This window comes from Pseudonaja textilis, chromosome 2 (genome assembly GCF_049901715.1).
Source record: "Pseudonaja textilis isolate UNSWEBS1 chromosome 2, rPseTex1.2, whole genome shotgun sequence".
NCBI lineage: Eukaryota > Metazoa > Chordata > Lepidosauria > Squamata > Elapidae > Pseudonaja > Pseudonaja textilis.
In genome coordinates, this window is record NC_141991.1 from 80,232,192 (window position 1) to 80,251,309 (window position 19,118).

The following is a 19,118-nucleotide window of genomic DNA, read 5'->3' on the forward strand; positions in this document are numbered from 1 at the left end:
TGAGAAAGGAAGTGGTATCACTTTCCCTGGAGAGTTTTTGTTTTCAATTGAAATAATAGTTAGGGATGACTTACGTTAAAAACAATGCTTTAACAGAGCTTAACAACTTAACACAATTGTGAGTGCACGGCAAATCATAATATTTGGGGTTCCCAGAGATCTGGTGAAAAATGGGCTGCAGAACTCAGCAATCAGCAGCTGCAGGATGACAGGAAGAAAAGTTGTGAAAATATACAAAGATTGGAAACAAAGAAATAATTATCCTTTATTACAAATCAAATCCAAAGACAAGAAGGTATCTAAAAAGAATGCACCAGTTCTGTAAAGAACAACATTCAGAATCAGAAATAACAGAATAGACTACCAGTAGCAAATCAACATTGATTTATAACATGAAATAAAATATTCAAAGGAACAGAATTGAAAGAACTGCAATGATCTATCAAGGGCAGAGAAATTGAAGTCTTGCCAAAAGTAGGTCAGACTACAAAGACAAATTAGGGGGAGTCAATAGTAGAGGAAGCCATCACATTTACTGAATCATTTTCATTCCCAGGCCAGGCTTCTTTTCTTTCCAAACCCCCCAAAATTGAAACAAACAATGAATTAGCATCTATAATAACATAAAAAGAATACAATAAGGTTGCCTGCATCAAAGCTTGTTCCAAAGAAACAGCTACCAGTTATTAAAATATCTCAATACTGTAATATCAAATGCAAGCACCAGCTCACTGCAAGAAACATCAAATAATATCAGAATAGAATAGAATAGAATAGAATAGAATAGAATAGAATAGAATAGAATAGAGGTTGGTCTTACCTGATATGCTCCTTCTCAGTGTGCTGAGAGAGAATTCGAAGAATGGGTTAGAAACTACTGAGTCCTATTAAAATTTGTAGCCACACCTCTCTGACTGTGTCCCAGTTTTGATGAAGGCGCAGCGGTTGATTTGACACACTTCTGTTCTTATTGTCCACTTCTGGACTCTGGACCACACGGTCGCCAGGGTGGGGTTGGAATCTCTTTCAGCACACCGAAAAGGAGAATATCAGGTAAGACCAACACCCTTTCTCCAGACTGCTGACAAGAAAACCCAAAGATTGGGACATAACAAAGCCAGCTTGTCCTAAGGGTGGGCCGCGGTCTGGTCCCAAATTCCTTGGTCTGTGTGCACCTTCTGGAGAATTCACCTGCTGAAGACTGCTTCAGCAGAAGCGAAGGTGTCCAGTGTGTAGCGTCTGATAACAGGGATGGCAAGGACCATGTTGCTGCCCTATAGAGTTCCTCAATAGCCATTGTGGCCACGCTTCTGGTGAAGTGGGCCATTACTCGCCAAGGCTATGGAAGAGCATGAAGCTTGTAGGCTTTGGCGATGCATGCCATATCCACCGGCCTACGGTTGACACTTGTTACCCAGCGTTGAAAGCTGGGTGACAGGGACTCTGTTTTCCTGAAAGAAGCAGTTCTCTTGATGTAGATGCGGAGGGACCTCCAAGGTGTACTACTTCTTTTCTAGGGCATGGGTCTGGCCCAGGCAGAAGTCTGGCCAGATTATTTCTTATGCCCTGTGGAACAAAAGAATTTACCTTGGGAAGAAAGGTGGGATCCAGCCGCAGAACCACCCTGTTTGAATGGAATGCACACAAGTCCTCCCTTATGGAGAGAGCCGCCAGCTCAGATATTCGTCTGGCCTTGCAGGTGAGGAAGTACAGGCTGGCCAACTATAATGGCTTGAAGGGCGTGGAGGAAAGAACTTGGGAGGACTTTGAGCAGGTCCCAGGCAGAATACCTGTGTACCATCAGAGGCTTTAAGTTAGTTGCTCCTTTAATGAAACTGCACACGATAGGGTGTTGATCAAGGGACTCCAGATTCCTGCATGATAACACCGAGGACAGAGCTGCCACCTGCCTGCATATGGTATTAGGAGAAAGACCCTTGTCCAGCCCTTCCTGAAGGAATTCCAGGATTTGGGCCACTGATACAGAGATGGGATCAATGTTGCCTTTGGAGCACCAGCCACAAAAGACCTTCCAAGTTGAGTCATAGATTCTGTTAGCTGATGGCCTGTCTCCGTCATTCAGCTTGCCTCTCAGTTTTGGAGATTTTTCTCTCCAGGGCTTTTTGATGCCCCTGGGCGTCCCTTTCCTCAGCCTTAGAGGCTTTTTTGGAATACAGGGCATTTGTCCTTATTCTGGCAGCTACTCCTTTACTGGCAGCTTTCGGCACTGGTCAATCTGGGACTGGACTGGGACACCACTGTCATCCCCACTCATGTGAATCACCTCATGGTTCTCTGATGCCCAGAATCCCCCATCCTGTGTTTCTCAGCCCTTTTCCCCCACTTTTGAAAGGCAGGCTCATTCCAATTAGGAACCCTCCTGCCATGGTTTTCCCTGCTTCACTGCTATGGAATATGTACCTGGAATTAACCGGGCAGTGACTCCAGTCCCCTGCACTGCTTGGAAGGCATCAGGTCATTGGCTCTATTTGGATGAGCCAGAACTTGGCAGCTATACCAGATGAACTGGGGGTGCCAGCCAAATCATTGTGGTGGCTATGCCTGACAGACTGGGGGAGCCAGCCAAATAGTTGTGGCAACTATGTCAGACAGACCGGGGAAGCTAGCCAGGTCGGAAAGCCAGTCTAAGCAAGGTGGCTATGCAGGACAGACCAGGGAGCCAGCCAAGGTTTTCACCATCTTGCGAATGGATTGTGATTCCAAGAGAATCCAAAGAATTAACTCCTTAAGAGAATTAACTCTGCCTGTTTGCTCTGAGGAGCTGTCTCCAAAAGTTTCTCTTGGGCTAAGAATGAGTCAAAACTGCGACACAGAGGCGTGGCTACAAAGTTTAACAGAACTCAGTCTCTGGGCAAAAAGGCAGAGTTAACCCATTCTTTGGACTCTCTCGTCAGCATACTGGAGAATAGAATAGTTTATTGGGAAAGTGTGATTGGACACATGCATTTATAACTGACATGCAAAATCAATGAAGAAGGAAAAAAACAAACAAACAGTGCACTACCAAAATAGAAGGCCAGCCTGAAAAATAAGATCAATATGCTAAGATCAGATGCAAGCAAGCTATTACAGATGGAAGAAAAGAAACTGAAGAACAAGAAGACCAAAAAGTACATGATCAAGAAATATTACCTAAAAAAAAGAAAGCACTGGAAAAAAACTGCAAATAAAAATGGCATATCAGCAGATATGAAGTTCTGCACATTATAGGCAAAATTTCCAATTTCAATCACGTCCAATAATGTTTCATCAATGGAGAGGCTACAATCAAGACCTGACAATATTTAGAACAGTGCAGTTCTTGGTGCAGCTAACTGTAGGGCAGAGGTCCCCAATCTCTGGGCTGCAGTCCACAACCAGGGTGTGGCCTATTTGGAACTGCACCATGCGCACACGCACAACTTGAGTTACACAACTTGAGCATTTATGTGCATATGTGCCTGCCACTCGCACAAATTGAGATGCACATGCATGCATGCTGTCCCACTGCTCATGTGGCCCAGTTCCTCTCTCCCCAAGCTGAGCTGCCAAACCGCAAAGACTGGGGACCACTGAGCTGTGGGGCAACCCAAAGAAATATAACATGAATGAAGCTTGGATAAAGGAATCAGACAAAGATAAAATTTAAAATGAGAGGAAAACTAAGTATTGGTCAGCATGAGCTGAAGATGACAGGTCAGGATTCCGGCAGTTACTCCAAATAAATCATGAGCCTCGAGCCACACTCCCAAAACTAAAAAAGATTTATTTGAAGTTAACATTCTACGTCCACTTTTACCTGGGTGTAGCCAACTGTGAGATATGTAATTCACTGTCACCCTTGATCCTGCTTTTCCCCCCACCCCTCTGGGTGTATCATCCACTGAAAAATGTCCATAGCCAGAAGTCATCAATCATGCTCTCTAATTAGATTTTTGCATGGCAGAAGCTTCAGTCATCTAATCCAGGGGTTGCCAACCTTTTGGACCTCAGAGACCACCAAACTTGTAATTTTAAATCTCGTGGACCAGAGACCCTGGGAAAATCCCCCAAAAAGTCTGCAGGAAAATTCCCCACCCCGTTTTCCTACCGATCGATAATTCTTTATTTGGGATCACAGGATACCGTCTCCAGCTTCGTTCCCAGGGGGACAGAGAGAGAGACTTTTGGCTTCATGCAAGGAAAGCAGCGGAAGCAGCAGAAGTCTTTCTTTCTTTTCCCCAAACTCTGCCAGAAAGGAGTCTTTGTGAGACTTGTTGCGCTGGCGCAGCCTCTTGGAGCAGGATACCTTGCAGGGTCCCAAAGACTCATTTCTGGCAAAATTTGGGGGAGAGAAAGACTTTTTCTGCTTTCTTTGTGTGCAGCCACAAGCAGAAGGAAGAAGCAGAAAGAAGGAGCCCGGTGGCCAGGAGAGGCACGTGGGGTGAATGGGGCAAGTTCCCCCCTCTGCCATTTCCCCCCTCCCTTCACTACCTCATGTTGTTTGTAATGCAGGCAACACAAGCTTTGTGTTCCCGCAGGCCATGTGGGTGGTGCAGCCTTGTGTTCCCGTGCAGCTTGGATTAATTGCTTTGGGGGGTGCTTTGGGGGTGACATTTCATTGCGGATCACCAAAATTTTCTCACGGACCACTAGTACTCCCCGACCCACTGGTTGGCAACCCCTGATCTAATCAGTCTTTGAAGAAAATATGAATGGAATGTACTTTAGATTCCACACTGCTGCCTGCCCTTTGAAACTCTCCCCCACCCTCTTTCTGTTGTCAACTATAAAATGTGCATACAAAATGTTTTATGAGTTGACAACAGGTAGGTGAGATGGGCGGTGTGGAAATAATATAAATGAATGGTTTTTGATTGAAACATCTGACTAATTCATTGCCAAGCAATTTAACAACATACTTCAAGAAGATGAAATTAAAGATTTGTTAACATCTGGCAAAGCCTGACAATGAAAGATCCAACAAAAGAGGCAGCACCAGGTAATTACAGGTCAATTACATTGGACTCCCTGCCGTGATTGGACAATCAGATGCCTAGGAATAACAAGAGTCAATAGGAACATCAGAGGCTTTATGCAAAGATCAATGGCCTGATGCAAGACAAACTTGTTGGTCAATCATAATAGAGTGGAAAAGGTGGATATCAAGAGAGGAATCTTTCAAGGGTTCTCACTATCACCACTATTGTTTGTCATTGTATTGATACTTCTGTGAACAATATTGAACAAGTCAGTCCATAGCCATCAAACATCAAAAACATCTACCAGACTATCTCGCCTCATTTACATGGATGATCTGAAGCTCTATAGAAAAACACTATTTGAAGTAAAATCCCTGTTCAATATTGTCCTTATGTTCAGCCAAGATATCGCAATGGAGTTTGGACTAGACAAGTGTGCTACCCTCATCACCAATAGGGAAAAATAGAAAAATCTAAAGGAATCAAAATACATCAAATCAAACAAATAAGATCAAGAGACTGGTTGAAGACAGCTATGGGCAATTTCAGTCATTAGATACGCAGCTGGAACAGTGGACTAGACTCAATTAGAAATAAAAACCCTGGTTAGGAAGGCCAGAATAATAAAGGCAATGAATCATGCCTTCATCCATGCAGCAATGTTGACAGACTCTACTTACCAAGGCATGGGATGTTGCAAGTACACCACACAGCTGAAGAAGAAAAAAGAACATTGAATCATTGAAAGACAGTGAAGAAGATGCTCTGAAGCTAACGTTAGGAAAGCTTACTGAGTATTGGAGAGACCAAACAAAAGACCATGTGAAGAATGGAAAAATATTACATGGTCAATACAAAAAAAGAAAGCAAGAAAGAATTAGCAGGTAAATCAGATAATAAAAAGATCTGGAATGGCTAAGAGCTGGAAAGTTGAAGAGATAGAGAGGCTAATACCAGCTGCCTAAGACCAAGCCTTAAGAAGAAATTCATACAAAGCCAGAATTGAGAAGGCAGCAAGAGACAGCGAATGCCGCCTCTGCAAGGAAGCTTAAGAAAGAATGGACCACCTAGTTAGCTGCTACAAGAAGATCACGCAGATGGACTACAAACAATGGCATGACAAAGTAGCAAACAATGATGCATTGGAATAACTGCAAGAAACATGATTTGCCTGCAAACAAGAACTAGTGTGTCTACAAAATGGACAAAATAATACCAAATAAAGACGCTAAAGTGCTCTGGAAATTTTACATTCAAACAGACAAGCATCTGCCACATAATATCCCAGATGTAAAAATTGTTGATAAGAATGAGCAATATTCTGGATAGTGGATATTGCAATACAGTAGCGAGTGACAGCAGAAGAGAAGAGAAAGAACTGAAGAAAATTACAAAATACAAAGACCTGCAAATTCAGGTGAAACTCAAAAAATTAGAATATCGTGCAAAAGTTCATTTATTTCAGTAATGCAACTTAAAAGGTGAAACTAATATATGAGAGAGACTCATTACATGCAAAGCAAGATAGTTCAAGCCGTGATTTGTCATAATTGAGATGATTATGGCTTACAGCTCATGAACACCCCAAATCCACAATCTCAGAAAATTAGAAGATTGTGAAAAGGTTCAATATTCTAGGCCCAAAGTGTCCACTCTAATCAGCTAATTAAGCCATAACACCTGCAAAGGGTTCCTGAGCCTTTAAATGGTCTCTCAGTCTGGTTCAGTAGGAATCACAATCATGGGAAAGACTGCTGACCTGACAGTTGTGCAGAAAACCATCATTGATACCCTCCATTAGGAGGGAAAGCCTCAAAAGGTGATTGCAAAAGAAGTTGGATGTTCCCAAAGTGCTGTATCAAAGCACATTAATAAAAAGTTATGTGGAAGGGAAAAGTGTGGAAGAAAAAAATGCACAAGCAGCAAGGATGACCGTATCCTGCAGAGGATTGTCAGGAAAAGGCCATTCATTTCATTGTCAGGAAAAGGCCATTCATTTCACAAGGAGTGGACTGAGGCACACACAGACGGATCCTGGACATGGGCTTCAAATGTCGTATTCCTCTTGTCAAGCCGCTCCTGAACAACAAACAACGTCAGAAGCGACTTACCTGGGTAAAGAACAGAACTGGTCTGTTGCTCAGTGGTCCAAAGTCCTCTTTTCTGATGAGAGCAACTTTTACATCTCATTTGGAAACCAAGGACCCAGAGTCTGGAGGAAGAATGGAGAGGCACACACTGCAAGATGCTTGAAGTCCAGTGTGAAGTTTCCACAGTCTGTGTTGATTTGGGGAGCCATGTCATCTGCTGGTGTTGGTCCACTGTGCTTCATTAAGTCCAGGGTCAATGCAGCCGTCTACCATGAGATTTTGGAGCACTTCATGCTTCCTTCCACAGACGAGCTTTATGGGAATGCTGACTTCATTTTCCAGCAGGACCTGGCACCTGCCCACACTGCCAAAAGCACCAAAACCTGGTTCAATGACAGTGGGATTACTGTGCTTGATTGGCCAGCAAACTCCCTGACCTGAACCCCATAGAGACTCTATGGGGCATTGCCAAGAGAAAGATGAGAGACATGAGACCGAACAATGCAGAAGAGCTGATGGCCGCTATTGAAGCATCCTGGTCTTCCATAACACCTCAGCAGTGCCACAGGCTGATAGCTTCCACGCCACGCTGCATTGAGGCAGTAATTGCTGCAAAAGGGGCCCAAACCAAGTACTGAGTACATATGCATGCTTATACTTATGTTTTATGTACAATCCTTGTTTTATTGATTGCATGTAATAGTCTAATTTTCTGAGATTGTGGATTTGAGGGTTTTATGAGCTGTAAACCATAATCTTCGCAATTATGACACATCACAGCTTGAACTATCTTGCTTTGCATGTGATGAGTCTATATCACATATTAGTTTCACCTTTTAAGTTGCATTACTGAAATAAATGAACTTTTGCATGATATTCTAATTTTTCAAGTTTCACCTGTAGAAATAGAACAACTGTGGCAAAAGAAAGCAAAGATAACTCCAATAGTAATAGGCACCTTGGGTGCAATCCCAAGACAACTGGATCACCATTTGAATACCATCAGCACTGACAAATCACCATCAGTCAATTGAAAAAGGCAGTTTTACTTGGAACAGTTTATATCCTCTAATACCATTCAACATCTGCCTTTCCCAGGGCCTTCATACAGTTGTTTGTACAACTACACATAGGCTATTAAATAATTAGAATTAATATTAAATTTTACATTAAAATGTGCCAAATTGTATTTAAAAAAGAAAAGTAGTAGGTTTTTTTGGGGTGGGGGGTGGGGATTCTCAAAAATATTAAAGCCAGCTCAGAAAATGTATAGGAATACAATGAACGAAGAGCCCATGTAACAGCATACTGACACAAAGTAGGATATACAGTAAATTTTAAAATCAATTCAGGCTCAAAGTTTTAATTTTTAAAAAATTATAATTTTACCCCTTCTGGTAGATTAGTGGGGGGGTCTATAGCCAAAATATTTACCATCAAAACATATTTAAAGAATTTAAATTAAAACAAAAATCTAAAACATTTCCAAACTTCCTTTTTAGGTTCTTTTTAAACCCTAGCAAAGACAAAAGTCCTCTTAAAGCAAAGGGAACCCATTTAAAGAAATGGGGCAACTTCAAACAAATTGGACCTTAAATAATTGCTAGGCAAATCTGTAGCTTCTGTAAGGGAAATTCTACAAATGACCTCAACAAGTGAACTATTTTCATTTATGCATTCTGTATTCCTGATTTAAAGAGCCTCCATTACTCTGGACATATACAAAGCTGCAGAGCTAGTTGCTCAGAACATCTAAAACCCAGGTGTCAGCCCTCATCCATCTTGGAACGCTGGCAACAGAACTGTCACATAATATAATGTCACATAATATAAGAAACATAATAAGTGTTTCTTATTGGGATAAATATTGTCAGAATCAGAATCATAATAAAGCTGTGCCATAACTCACCAACTTCTCAATCTCTAAGGGTCATGGAAAGTAATTACCCAAATAGGTAAGTCTGATAACAAAGAGTTTTTTTCCCAATAGGTTAGAGCAAAGTTGAACAATGAAAGGCAATCATCTTGAATTTCCAAGCATATTTTCATATCGGGCACCTTCCTTCTTGATCACATCACAAATGACACAATTTGACAATGTTTTGGTGTGGCATTAATTATAGAGAAGATGAGAGAAGGCCACCTCTGCTGATATAGACATGCCTTGAGAGCAGCACCTTCCACCATTGCCAAGACTGCCTACCAACTAGGAATCAATAGTCTGCGACATCGTGGGCACCCAAAGCAAAGATGGCAAGACACCATCAACAAAGATATGCAAACCACAGGCCTGCACCCTGGAGATGCAGCTGATCATGCAAAGTGGCATTAAATTATCCAAAAAGTGGGCCCTGCACTTGCGCTACGAAGAAGATGATGATTCTGAATTTTCAAGCCATATTTTCCTTCATTTTGTGAAAAAGACAAAGGCAAAATCAGAGGTAGACATTTACATTCTCTTTGCATAGGTAGTTAATGAAACTACCTCAGATTTATTCAACAATGGGAATATTTATTTATTTATGAAAACAAGGACTAAGACTTATTGCACCTACAAAATATATGGAAAAAAGTTATTGGAAGCTTTGAAAAAATTCTACTTCAAATACCAGTTATTTCTGGAAACAAGAAGCAGATGTTTTCTTCTGTTTGGCTGAACTATGCAACAGAACAACAGGCCCTTTGTTACGCTGTCAGCAAGAATGTTATTGCTGCCTTTTTAAAAAATGTCTATCATTAAAGAATCTGGTTGCGTGGTACGCTGTATGATAAATGGGAATTAACTATAATGGTTTAGACAAAGAACAGTTGCAATGTGAACTATTTCATTAATATTCTTCCATGATTTTAAAGGACAAAAGAATCATACACATGGTAAGAAGCCAGCAAATATATTTTAACAGGAATAACAAAAATAAAGGTTTTAAGACCTAGGATATCCCAGATTATATTATGCAATTTGAGCTTTATTCCCACTAAGACTGTTCTAAAAACTAAACTGTTGAAAACTGCATTCTCTTTTATTTTGAAATTTATAGAATGATTGTGATTCAACAAAGTTACAAAAGGTCACTGGACATTTCTTTGCATGGAGAGGTACAGTAGTTCCAAACAACAAACTATTTTTTAAAAATTTTCCCTTAGTTCAAACTGATACCACACCCTTGTAAACAAGTCCAGAAACATAAAGAAAAAGATGTGGAATAAAAACTGTATTCAGATATGGTAAATAATGGGAATTAAACAAACCTCAACTTCAGATTCCAACTCCTCACAGCCTCAATAGGTATAAACCACAACAAAAGTTATAGTTCAGCAACATGTCAAAAGAGTTGCAGAAGCATATATTAATGAGAGTAATAGTAATCTCGTCTGTTTCCAAGTGCAGTTCAAGGTGTTAATCTCTAAAGCCTTTAGTGCAATAGGTACCATAGGATACCTGATGGACTCCTCGTCCCATTAGGACGAGCCCATCCTCCTCCTGCTGGCAGAAAGGGCCTACTTTTGATCCTGTCAATCAAAGAACTCCAACTGTAGGGATCCAGAGGAGCCTTCCCTGCTGCAGCACCTGCTCTTTGGAACATCTTCCCCTCTAAGGAAAGATCCGTCCCCAGCCTCCTCTTGCTCTCTGCTCTCCACTCATCCATCTTTTTGGTTATCATATTGATGTGTTTATTCTTGTTGTGTTCCTCTGTCATTATTTTATTGTTCTATTATTTTACTCCTATTTATACATCTTTCATTTGTCTTTCTTTTTTAATAATAAAATAACCTCTGACAATGAAAATAGCTCTATTTTGCATCGTGTCTTTGTTGTATCCTATATATAATTCTAAAGATTGATAGTGATAGTGTAGCAATTTTTATTAAGTTCCATATAGTTTAATCTCCTTATTTGTTTACTGCGGTCAAGTGTTTTTCAGCAATTCACAATAGTAAATAGTAAAGAAAAATAAAAAGTCCATGGTTTTTTTAAAATATAATAATAATAACATAATTACAAATCCAACCTAGGCATCATCCATAACCACAGACCTTCTGGAATTGCTTCAAGAATGAGACTGTTCCATAGTACAGGCATTGTCACAAAAAAGCAGCAGCTACACACTTCTGAATAATACCTGGAAACAGGTTTGCAATCATGTTTTTTTTTTTTTACAGAACACATGAGAAAGTGGCCCTGGAGATACCTTGCTACCAAACATAAAGGGCTTTATAGATAATTATCAGCACCTTGAATTTCACTTGAAAGCTGGTGGCATGTCTGGAAAATAGTACCCAAAGTTTATTAATTGTAAGCCAGGCCATTGATCTATGCAGTTATGTTAAAGCCCTTTCCTCAATTGGTCAGACTTAACAACAGTTAGCTATGACTTAGTTATACCACATCTGGAGTTCATCTGATCCTGAATCATGATTTAAGAAGTGTCCAGAAGTTGCAATTCATACAAAATAAAGCAGCTGGATCATAATATATTGTATTCTGGGCTTAGAAGCTAATCAGGTTGTGCCTCATTTGCACTTGTTATGGGAAATCAATTCTGAAAAAAGATTTCATTAGAAAGTAAAGATAAACTATTTCCATATTGTTCCCTAGCATGATACAGCAATACAGTCATTCAGGAGATGACCCCGACATAAGAGAATCTTTAATTTTAGACTGCTAATTAGTGGAAGGTACAGGGATTATATGATCCCTATATTGAAAGGCTTTCACAGTTTGCCAATTGCTTACTGCATACTGTTTAAGGGACTGCATTAACCATTAAATCCCTATATATTAGGCCTTACTATTTAAACAATCTCCTAGTATACTATGAAATTGACCAGTTATATATAACCTGCTATTTGAATATGCCCTTGCTGCCACAGACCCATCATTTTGGCACACATAACAGAGACTTTTCTTATAGTGGCTCCATGCTATACAGTGTACTCTATCAGGAGCTGTGTTGACAGTCTTGCCTTTTAAAAAATTTGTAAAGTCAAACGTGCTTTTCCTGGTTTTTCAGTGTTAATTTTAGCATTAGTCCTGATGTTAATTTTCATCAAAGTTTAATTTTTAAGTCGATTTTGTTTCAAAATGGTAACCTCCCCTTAATTAATAATTTCACAGGGTGGTAATTCCAAGCTAGATCTGCCAAAGCCTTTCTGAGATCTCTATCCTGCCTGAGCTGATTTGTGGGGGGACGGGGATGCTTAGGTGAAAGAACTCCATCTGAGGCAGTGGTGAAGTTGCCACTATCAATTCCTGGAAAACTCAGCAGTCCCCAATCTTTCTGGCTCTGTGGAACAGAGGTGTGCACTGGTAGACCAGAAGTTGGGGACCCCTCTATCTTAACTGAAATCTCACAGGAGTAAAAAAAAAAAAAGAAGATTCCCCCTTCTTAAGGAATAAGCTATTAAATCAATAGCTCAACCTTTCTGTTTTTATCCTTTCACTTTTTTCCCCTTTTTACCAGAATTATCAGACTCACACAGTCCCGGAGCCCATAGAGATACTATGAATGCAACACTGGGTTATTTTAATATCTGCACAAAAAGGACTTGAGAATAAAATAAAATAGTTCCACCAAGTTATAGAATGGCTAGATCAACATATAAAGAACCATTTCAGTGTAGTGTTTACGGCACCAGCTAGAAAAGGGGAACTATGAGTTCTAATCTGCTTTTAGGCACAAAACTAGCTAGGTGACCTTAGATCAATCACTCTCTCCCAGCCCTAGAAAGAGACAATGGCAAAATCTTCCAAAATCTTCCCAAGAAAACTACAAGGACAAATACAAGGAATCACCAGGAGGGTTCAAGACTGACATGGAAGCACCAAAACAAAGTCAATGTATAAAAATTGGAATTATGAATCTGCAATCAGCAAAATAAAAACAATTAAGGGACATAAAATGGGAACAAAGGTAAAATCACACAACTGAGGAAATCAGAACTGAACAAAAAAATCAAACACCCCTAATGTTTCTATGTTTCCCTGCCAGCTTTATCTTATTAGCTTCCCCAAGGCTTCTGGGCAGGAGGATTGAATGCCAGCCCCAGAGAGAACATCTGATGTGTCTCTCCTAGCTGCCTATCTGCACCTATTCACACAGAAGAAAACAAAACATTTCGCTCCCTTTGTCAGCCTGAACCATATCCCACTACACCCAAGGCTTTAAAACTACAGCTATCCTGTAGTACTCTAAATGAACTATAAGCCATTATTGAGAATGGCAGAATCTAATTTTTAACACAAATAAGTATTCCAAATAACAAGTTTAATAATTCAATGATGTAATAACTGGACAGCTGTTAACATTGGACAATGTTATGCATCTTTGCATAGTGAAGAATTGGCACTGCATCAAAAAGGTTTCTGCAAAATAATGTTTATTAGAGTTCTGCAGCACCAAGATGTCATAGATACAACCATCTTTTTTCCGCTTCACCCCAAAAGGAAATAAATTGATATTAACCACTCTGCCCATGTTGCTATATAGCTCAATAGTAAACAATGGTTTGGGAGAAGGCAAAACTGCCAGCATCCTGCCACCATTACTACAAAAGAGTAACTGAAGAGACAATCACATTACATTGGCAGTACTGTGATCAAAAGTCTTGTTTCTGGTATCTCTAACCATAGTGCATGTTAGTGGAACAACTGAGAGGCAAGAGAACAAAAAACTAAGTCTTAATTAATTCAGACAGCTTCTGAATTCTAATCTGAGTAGACTTTTGTGTGATTACACTCAAATAATTAAAATTTAAGCAACCTATATTTCTAACAAATGTGCAGAACAATGCAAAGGCCTATGTTTTAATTTGATTTGCTGATAAAATGTTCCATAAATTACTAAGAATATGCATAATTGCATAACAGCAAAAGGGAGATTATCTATTGTGTCACAGGTATTCCAATGATTACATTTAAGCTCTTATTATTGTATTCTGTTAAAACAATGGTCATTCCTGACTGCTTTACATTGCTATCAGTCTTCTTATATTGTGCAAGTTGTAGGTCTTCCCTTTCTTTCCAGCAATCCTATTAAGGATACAGAACACAACTATCATGTATCCATATAAACTGAAGTATATGCACATTTAGAGATGCATAGCTCTCAAGTCCTCAAAATATAACAGTAGACTCCAAAATTTATGTTGCTGAGTGAGACATTTAAGTGAGTTTTGCCCCATTTTATGATTTTTCTTGCCATAGTTATAAAATGAATCATTCATTGCAACTGTTAAATTAGTAACCTGGTTGTTGTTAAGTGAATCTGATTTCCCTATTGACTTTTCTTATCAGAAAGTTGCAAAAGGTGATCATATGACCCGGGACACAGCAACTATCATAAATGTGGACCAACTGCCAAGCATCCAAATTTTGCATGACCATGGGGTGCTACAATGGTCTTATGTCTGAAAAACGGTCATAAACTCACTCTCTTCAGTGGCATTGTAACTTTGAACAATCATTAAATGAACTGTAGTAATTCCATGACTATTTAGTGTAGTTGTTACTGTACCTGAGTTAATCATAAAGCGCAATTATAAACTAATAACTAAATAATGCATGAATTCTTTGAAATAAATTTTTCAGAACTTATGGGAGCATCTATAAATGAAATTAAGTGTCTGTACATGCACATGCACACAGTGACATCCAAGATTTGCTCCTGAAGCAGCAGCATGAACTTGGAAAGGATGTAATTACTTTAACAATACTAAAAGGGGTAATTTAGACACACTTCTGCATGTTACAAAGCACTCTGTAGAATTTGAGCAATGTTTCTAATGACTACCAAATTAAGCAATGATTAGTTTCTTCTGAAAAATGAGATGAGGATACAGAAATGGAAAAGTACAGACATTCCTGTAACAGCATTTTTATTTTTGTGGTTCTTTTCCATTCTGTAGGAGAAATTCATTTTAGAAGCAAAGGGAGTAAGACAGATATAAAATATTGACAAAATGGCTCTGTTCCTTATCAGTTCCCACATCAATACTTTCACAAAGAAACCCAAACTCTGAAATGATTGATGCCTGTATAGTACTACAGTATAGTATAAGATACCAGCTGGAAAGAAAGTGTCCTGGGGTGTGTGTACCTTATTACAAGCAATAGGGCTCTGCAAACAAGAGGTGCTTTACAACACACAGGAATAGGCACATGTGAGACAACTGAGACTACTTTCAACACAGCTGCCCCTAAGTGTTGCAAAAGATATAGTTATTTTAGCAGGAGATGTCTTGTTCATGCTTCTGCACATTGAAAAACACCTATTTTAAATGTTTAAATAGCTCATGACTGGACATGGGAAATCTTTACTTTTTAACAGGCAAGTATGACTACTGTCTTTTTATTTGAAACAATAAATTAATAAACTAGGATTGCATACTGCTCAAAGTAGCTTTTTCACAAAAGTGATTCTGATAGAAAATAATATAGGTTAAAGATTTTGAAAAGTCTATCTCAACATACTTGGAATTTAGATCAGCATTTTCTATTTCTTAAAATATATTGCAGCATCAATTCTGGATTGATTCTGAGAAGTATTATTGGATTCAGTAATGATGAATCACAATGCATATATGGCTGCCAATTACTAACATTGGTGAAATTACACTGTTATTTACACACTTATAAAAATATTTTATAATACTTTCCTTAAAAAGAATATGAAATGGTGAACATGTGCCAGGAATGGAGTATTCTCGTGTGCTTCTCTCTTCACTTAGTGCTCTTTAATATGAAATACCTACTTTGTGTTAAATCAGAATTTCCTAGAACATTCTTACTTATGTCAGTTAATTAACCTAAATCAGAAACAAATCTATAGACAATTCAACAACTTTTAAAGGTCCAAAGACAGTCTGATCTTGTGCCATGAAGTTAGATAACTTTCACAAAAGAGTATATTTCTTCAATAGTACACAGCTTAATGTTTTAATTCTGGCTTTTAGAATTATAACTGACTTGGTTTGATTTGATTTGCTTAAATATCTATGAACTTTTAGATTATTTAATGCAAATATATTTTATTCAAATTCTGTTACATTCATCCTCAAAATCCAGAATGATAAAATCAAAACAAGCAAGATTATATATCTTCAATATTTCTCCTAAATACCATTTCCAAAAAGACTATTTGGAAATAGTAAGAAGCATTAGAAAGAAGGAATCTAATGCTAAGTTTGAAAATCAAAATATTGAACAGGAAAAATGGAAACATCAGTATTTAATATATCCTAGTTTATCAGTTTTTCAAAAAAGGATCTTATTCATGATTCTTTGCTTACTGAGAACAGAAGCTTCTCTGCTTCCCTTGAGAGTTAACATGGACCCAGCTGAATCTTCCCATTCTGAGCTTTCCGTCTACTCTACTGCATGCATAATCTAAAAACCTAGTACAATTCAAAAGTCCAAAATTGTTAAGAAAATATTCTAGTTAGAAAATGTGAAATCTTATTAGTAATTTGCCTAACATAGGTTACATTAAATGCACATTTCTGCTGTTTGGCCATTAGTACTTTTAACCAAATCATACTTAAGTTATATTTATCTACTTAGCAAACAATTTATTTTGGCATCCTAAGACTCCAATGCTACAACCCAATGGATGAAGCTTGTAACAGAATAGAAGGGATTTTCTGAGTTCTTCAAGTGATAACAATGACAGAGTCTGAATGGGTAGCATAAATCAGACAGCAAATGCCCTCTCTGACCATCATCAGTCTTCAAATTTTGCTCTTTTTAAGATTAAGAAACACAACCCAAAATATCCCAAAAGGGAGAGTGATAGAATCGGACCATTTTCATTCTCCAACAAACACACACACACACCTAGTAAGTATAGATTACTTCAAGAGCTGAGCTGAATAAATTTACCACCCACTGCTTAGAAAGAGCTTTTTGTTTTCTAAACAAAGTGGATGGAAAGACTGTGTCTTCACTCCTGCTCTCTTGGACACTGCAAATCAGAAGCAGCAAAAAGACATTTAGATCGTTCTTACTGACTGCAATCCTGTACTCCCTAATTCAGACACGAGTGCCTTCCCATTCAAATATGCAATTTTCCTAGAACTGTTAAATGTCATTCAACAACACATCCATTCTATAGTATTAGAGGACTTTCACCCACCATAAATGTAACGATTTCACATGCCTAATTTTTATAAAACTCACCGAAGTTCAAGAGTTAAAACAATGTTTTTAAAAAGACATCGGGCACACTATTTTTTTTCTTTTTAAATCACAGTCATTGCAAAATGACAAAAGCCTTTACCAATATAACTTTCTAAATTTAAAGTATGTTTGCCATACTGCAGAACATTTATGCATGTTTTACCATATATTAGAGTCAGAAACTCAGCAGCAACCCCTAACACAGTCGTGTGTTTTGTTACCTGGGATAATGTAGGCATAAACTCCACTGCACTTAAATATCTGGATTTTTTTTTTCTTTTAGAACCAAGCAGCAAGAGTCATAAAACACGAAAAGAAAGTAAAGTTACCTCTTGAGTCCTTTCAGATGGTTTCTTCCTCAAAGCTAGTTTAATCCTGGGATCTACAAGGGATGTCATCCTCTTACTCTTGTTATCCAATTACAGAGTTCTTCGGAGTTACTTTATGAAAGCGAGCGAGGGAAAACAATACACGAGCTCGGGAGCGCGATTTTTTTCCCCTTCTTTTTCAAGTCCAGCCAAACCCCCGAGTTAAAATGACGCTGGTTTAAAGATTTTCTTGTTCTTCCTCCTCCTCCTCCTCCTTTCTTCTTCTTTCGCAACTAATCCCAAACTACTGGCAAACTCAAAAAGATTTCACGAAAAGAGGGCCGTAGCCAGCCGAAGGAACTGGAGATCGATCCACCGCCAGCCGGGCGCGTCCCGCCCGCGGTCCCACTTCGGCCAACCGGGCGGCTGCGGCTCCCGTGGGCTTTCTTCCTTTTACTCTCGAGGAGCCCGGCGGAGTTTCTCTCACCACCACCCCTCCCCGGCTTTTCTCCGTCTCTGCTGGGCGCGAGAAGCAGCCTCCCCAACCGCAACGTCCCAGCCGGCCACACTTGCAGGAAGTGCCTGCAAGTCCGGCCGGCTGGGACGTGCGGCTGGAGAGCGAGAGGAAAGAAAATAATTTAAAAACAAAAAAAAAAGAAAAAAAGAAAAACCGCCGCTGGGCCACCTCCTCAGGAGCCGAGAAACTCACCTCGCGGTAAGCCTCCCGCACCCGAAAGGCAATCAAAGGCGCCCACCCACCGCCGAGCTCTCGGGAAGGAGCCCAGCCTCAACTGGGGAGGGAGGGGTGGCCGGGCACAAGGGCGGGCGGCGGGCAGGACGGGGGGAGAGGTGGCAGCCAGGTCACGTGGCAAGGCAGAAGACGCCCTCTGGCTGGCTAGGCCCAGGCTGACATCCAGCTCGAGAGGCAGGGCGGAAGGGAGCCCCACCCCTTTCGCCAAGACGGTTGCGTTGAGGGTGGGGGGAAACTTGCAAGGGGTATAAAAGGCTCAGTTGGCGCGAATAGTCAGAAGGGGCGTCGCCTGTGGAGGGAAGAGATGGGGGCTTATAACGTGTGAGCGTTTTGGGGTCCTGCCGCTAGAGAGCCGGAGCGCTTGAGGACTCTTTTGCGGCCCTGGGCCTCTGTAAAAGGGGCTCGGCTGTACTTTCTAGGCACGCCCCGCGAGGCGGGTCGCTTTGGGGGTTGTGGGGAGCGGGTGTCTCCGCGAGGAGTGCGCTGCTGTTTACAAAAGCAGGGGAGTTTGGGGAGGGGAGGGGTGGGGAGGAAGAAGGTGGGCCTGGGATGGGGAGCCCTGCATTGGGTTGCTAGCAGGAGCGGTGATGCAATCCGCTGGAGCAACTTTCTCCGGAGTTGCCAGCCTGCGAAGTTGGAAGTTGACTCAGGACAGTAAAAGCCGGAGAGGATAACCGCAGATCCCTTCGAGTCCCGCGGGCTAACCGCCGCATCCGCTTCTTTCAAATCGCTCGCACGGTTATAGCTGGGCCTGGCGGACCAGACGCATCTGGAAGGCACCTGGTTGGGGAAACCTAACATTTTTTTCCATGGGTCAGCTCACTAAATCAATAG

General features: G+C 40.2%; 1 protein-coding gene and 1 long non-coding RNA gene across 16 annotated transcripts in view; one reads left to right on the forward strand and one right to left on the reverse strand.

The window, feature by feature from the left end:
- Positions 1-18,204, reverse strand: part of RAPGEF6 (Rap guanine nucleotide exchange factor 6) — a 145,732-nt gene extending 127,528 nt beyond the window's left edge. For 9 of the 15 annotated variants that reach the window (XM_087924407.1, XM_026696466.2, XM_087924410.1 and 6 more), the window contains exon 1: positions 17,555-17,860. In XM_087924407.1, coding sequence (XP_087780533.1) covers positions 17,555-17,623 — 69 coding nt within the window. In that variant the 5' untranslated portion in view covers positions 17,624-17,860. Of the gene's footprint in view, positions 1-17,554 lie in introns of all 15 variants that reach the window. The other 6 variants (XM_026696465.2, XM_087924409.1, XM_026696462.2 and 3 more) reach the window with 1 other exon arrangement.
- LOC148126928 (uncharacterized) overlaps positions 17,811-19,118 on the forward strand; it is a 66,122-nt gene continuing 64,814 nt past the window's right edge. The window contains exon 1 of the long non-coding RNA XR_015741726.1: positions 17,811-18,248. This is a non-coding gene — a long non-coding RNA (uncharacterized LOC148126928). The remainder of the gene's footprint in view (positions 18,249-19,118) is intronic.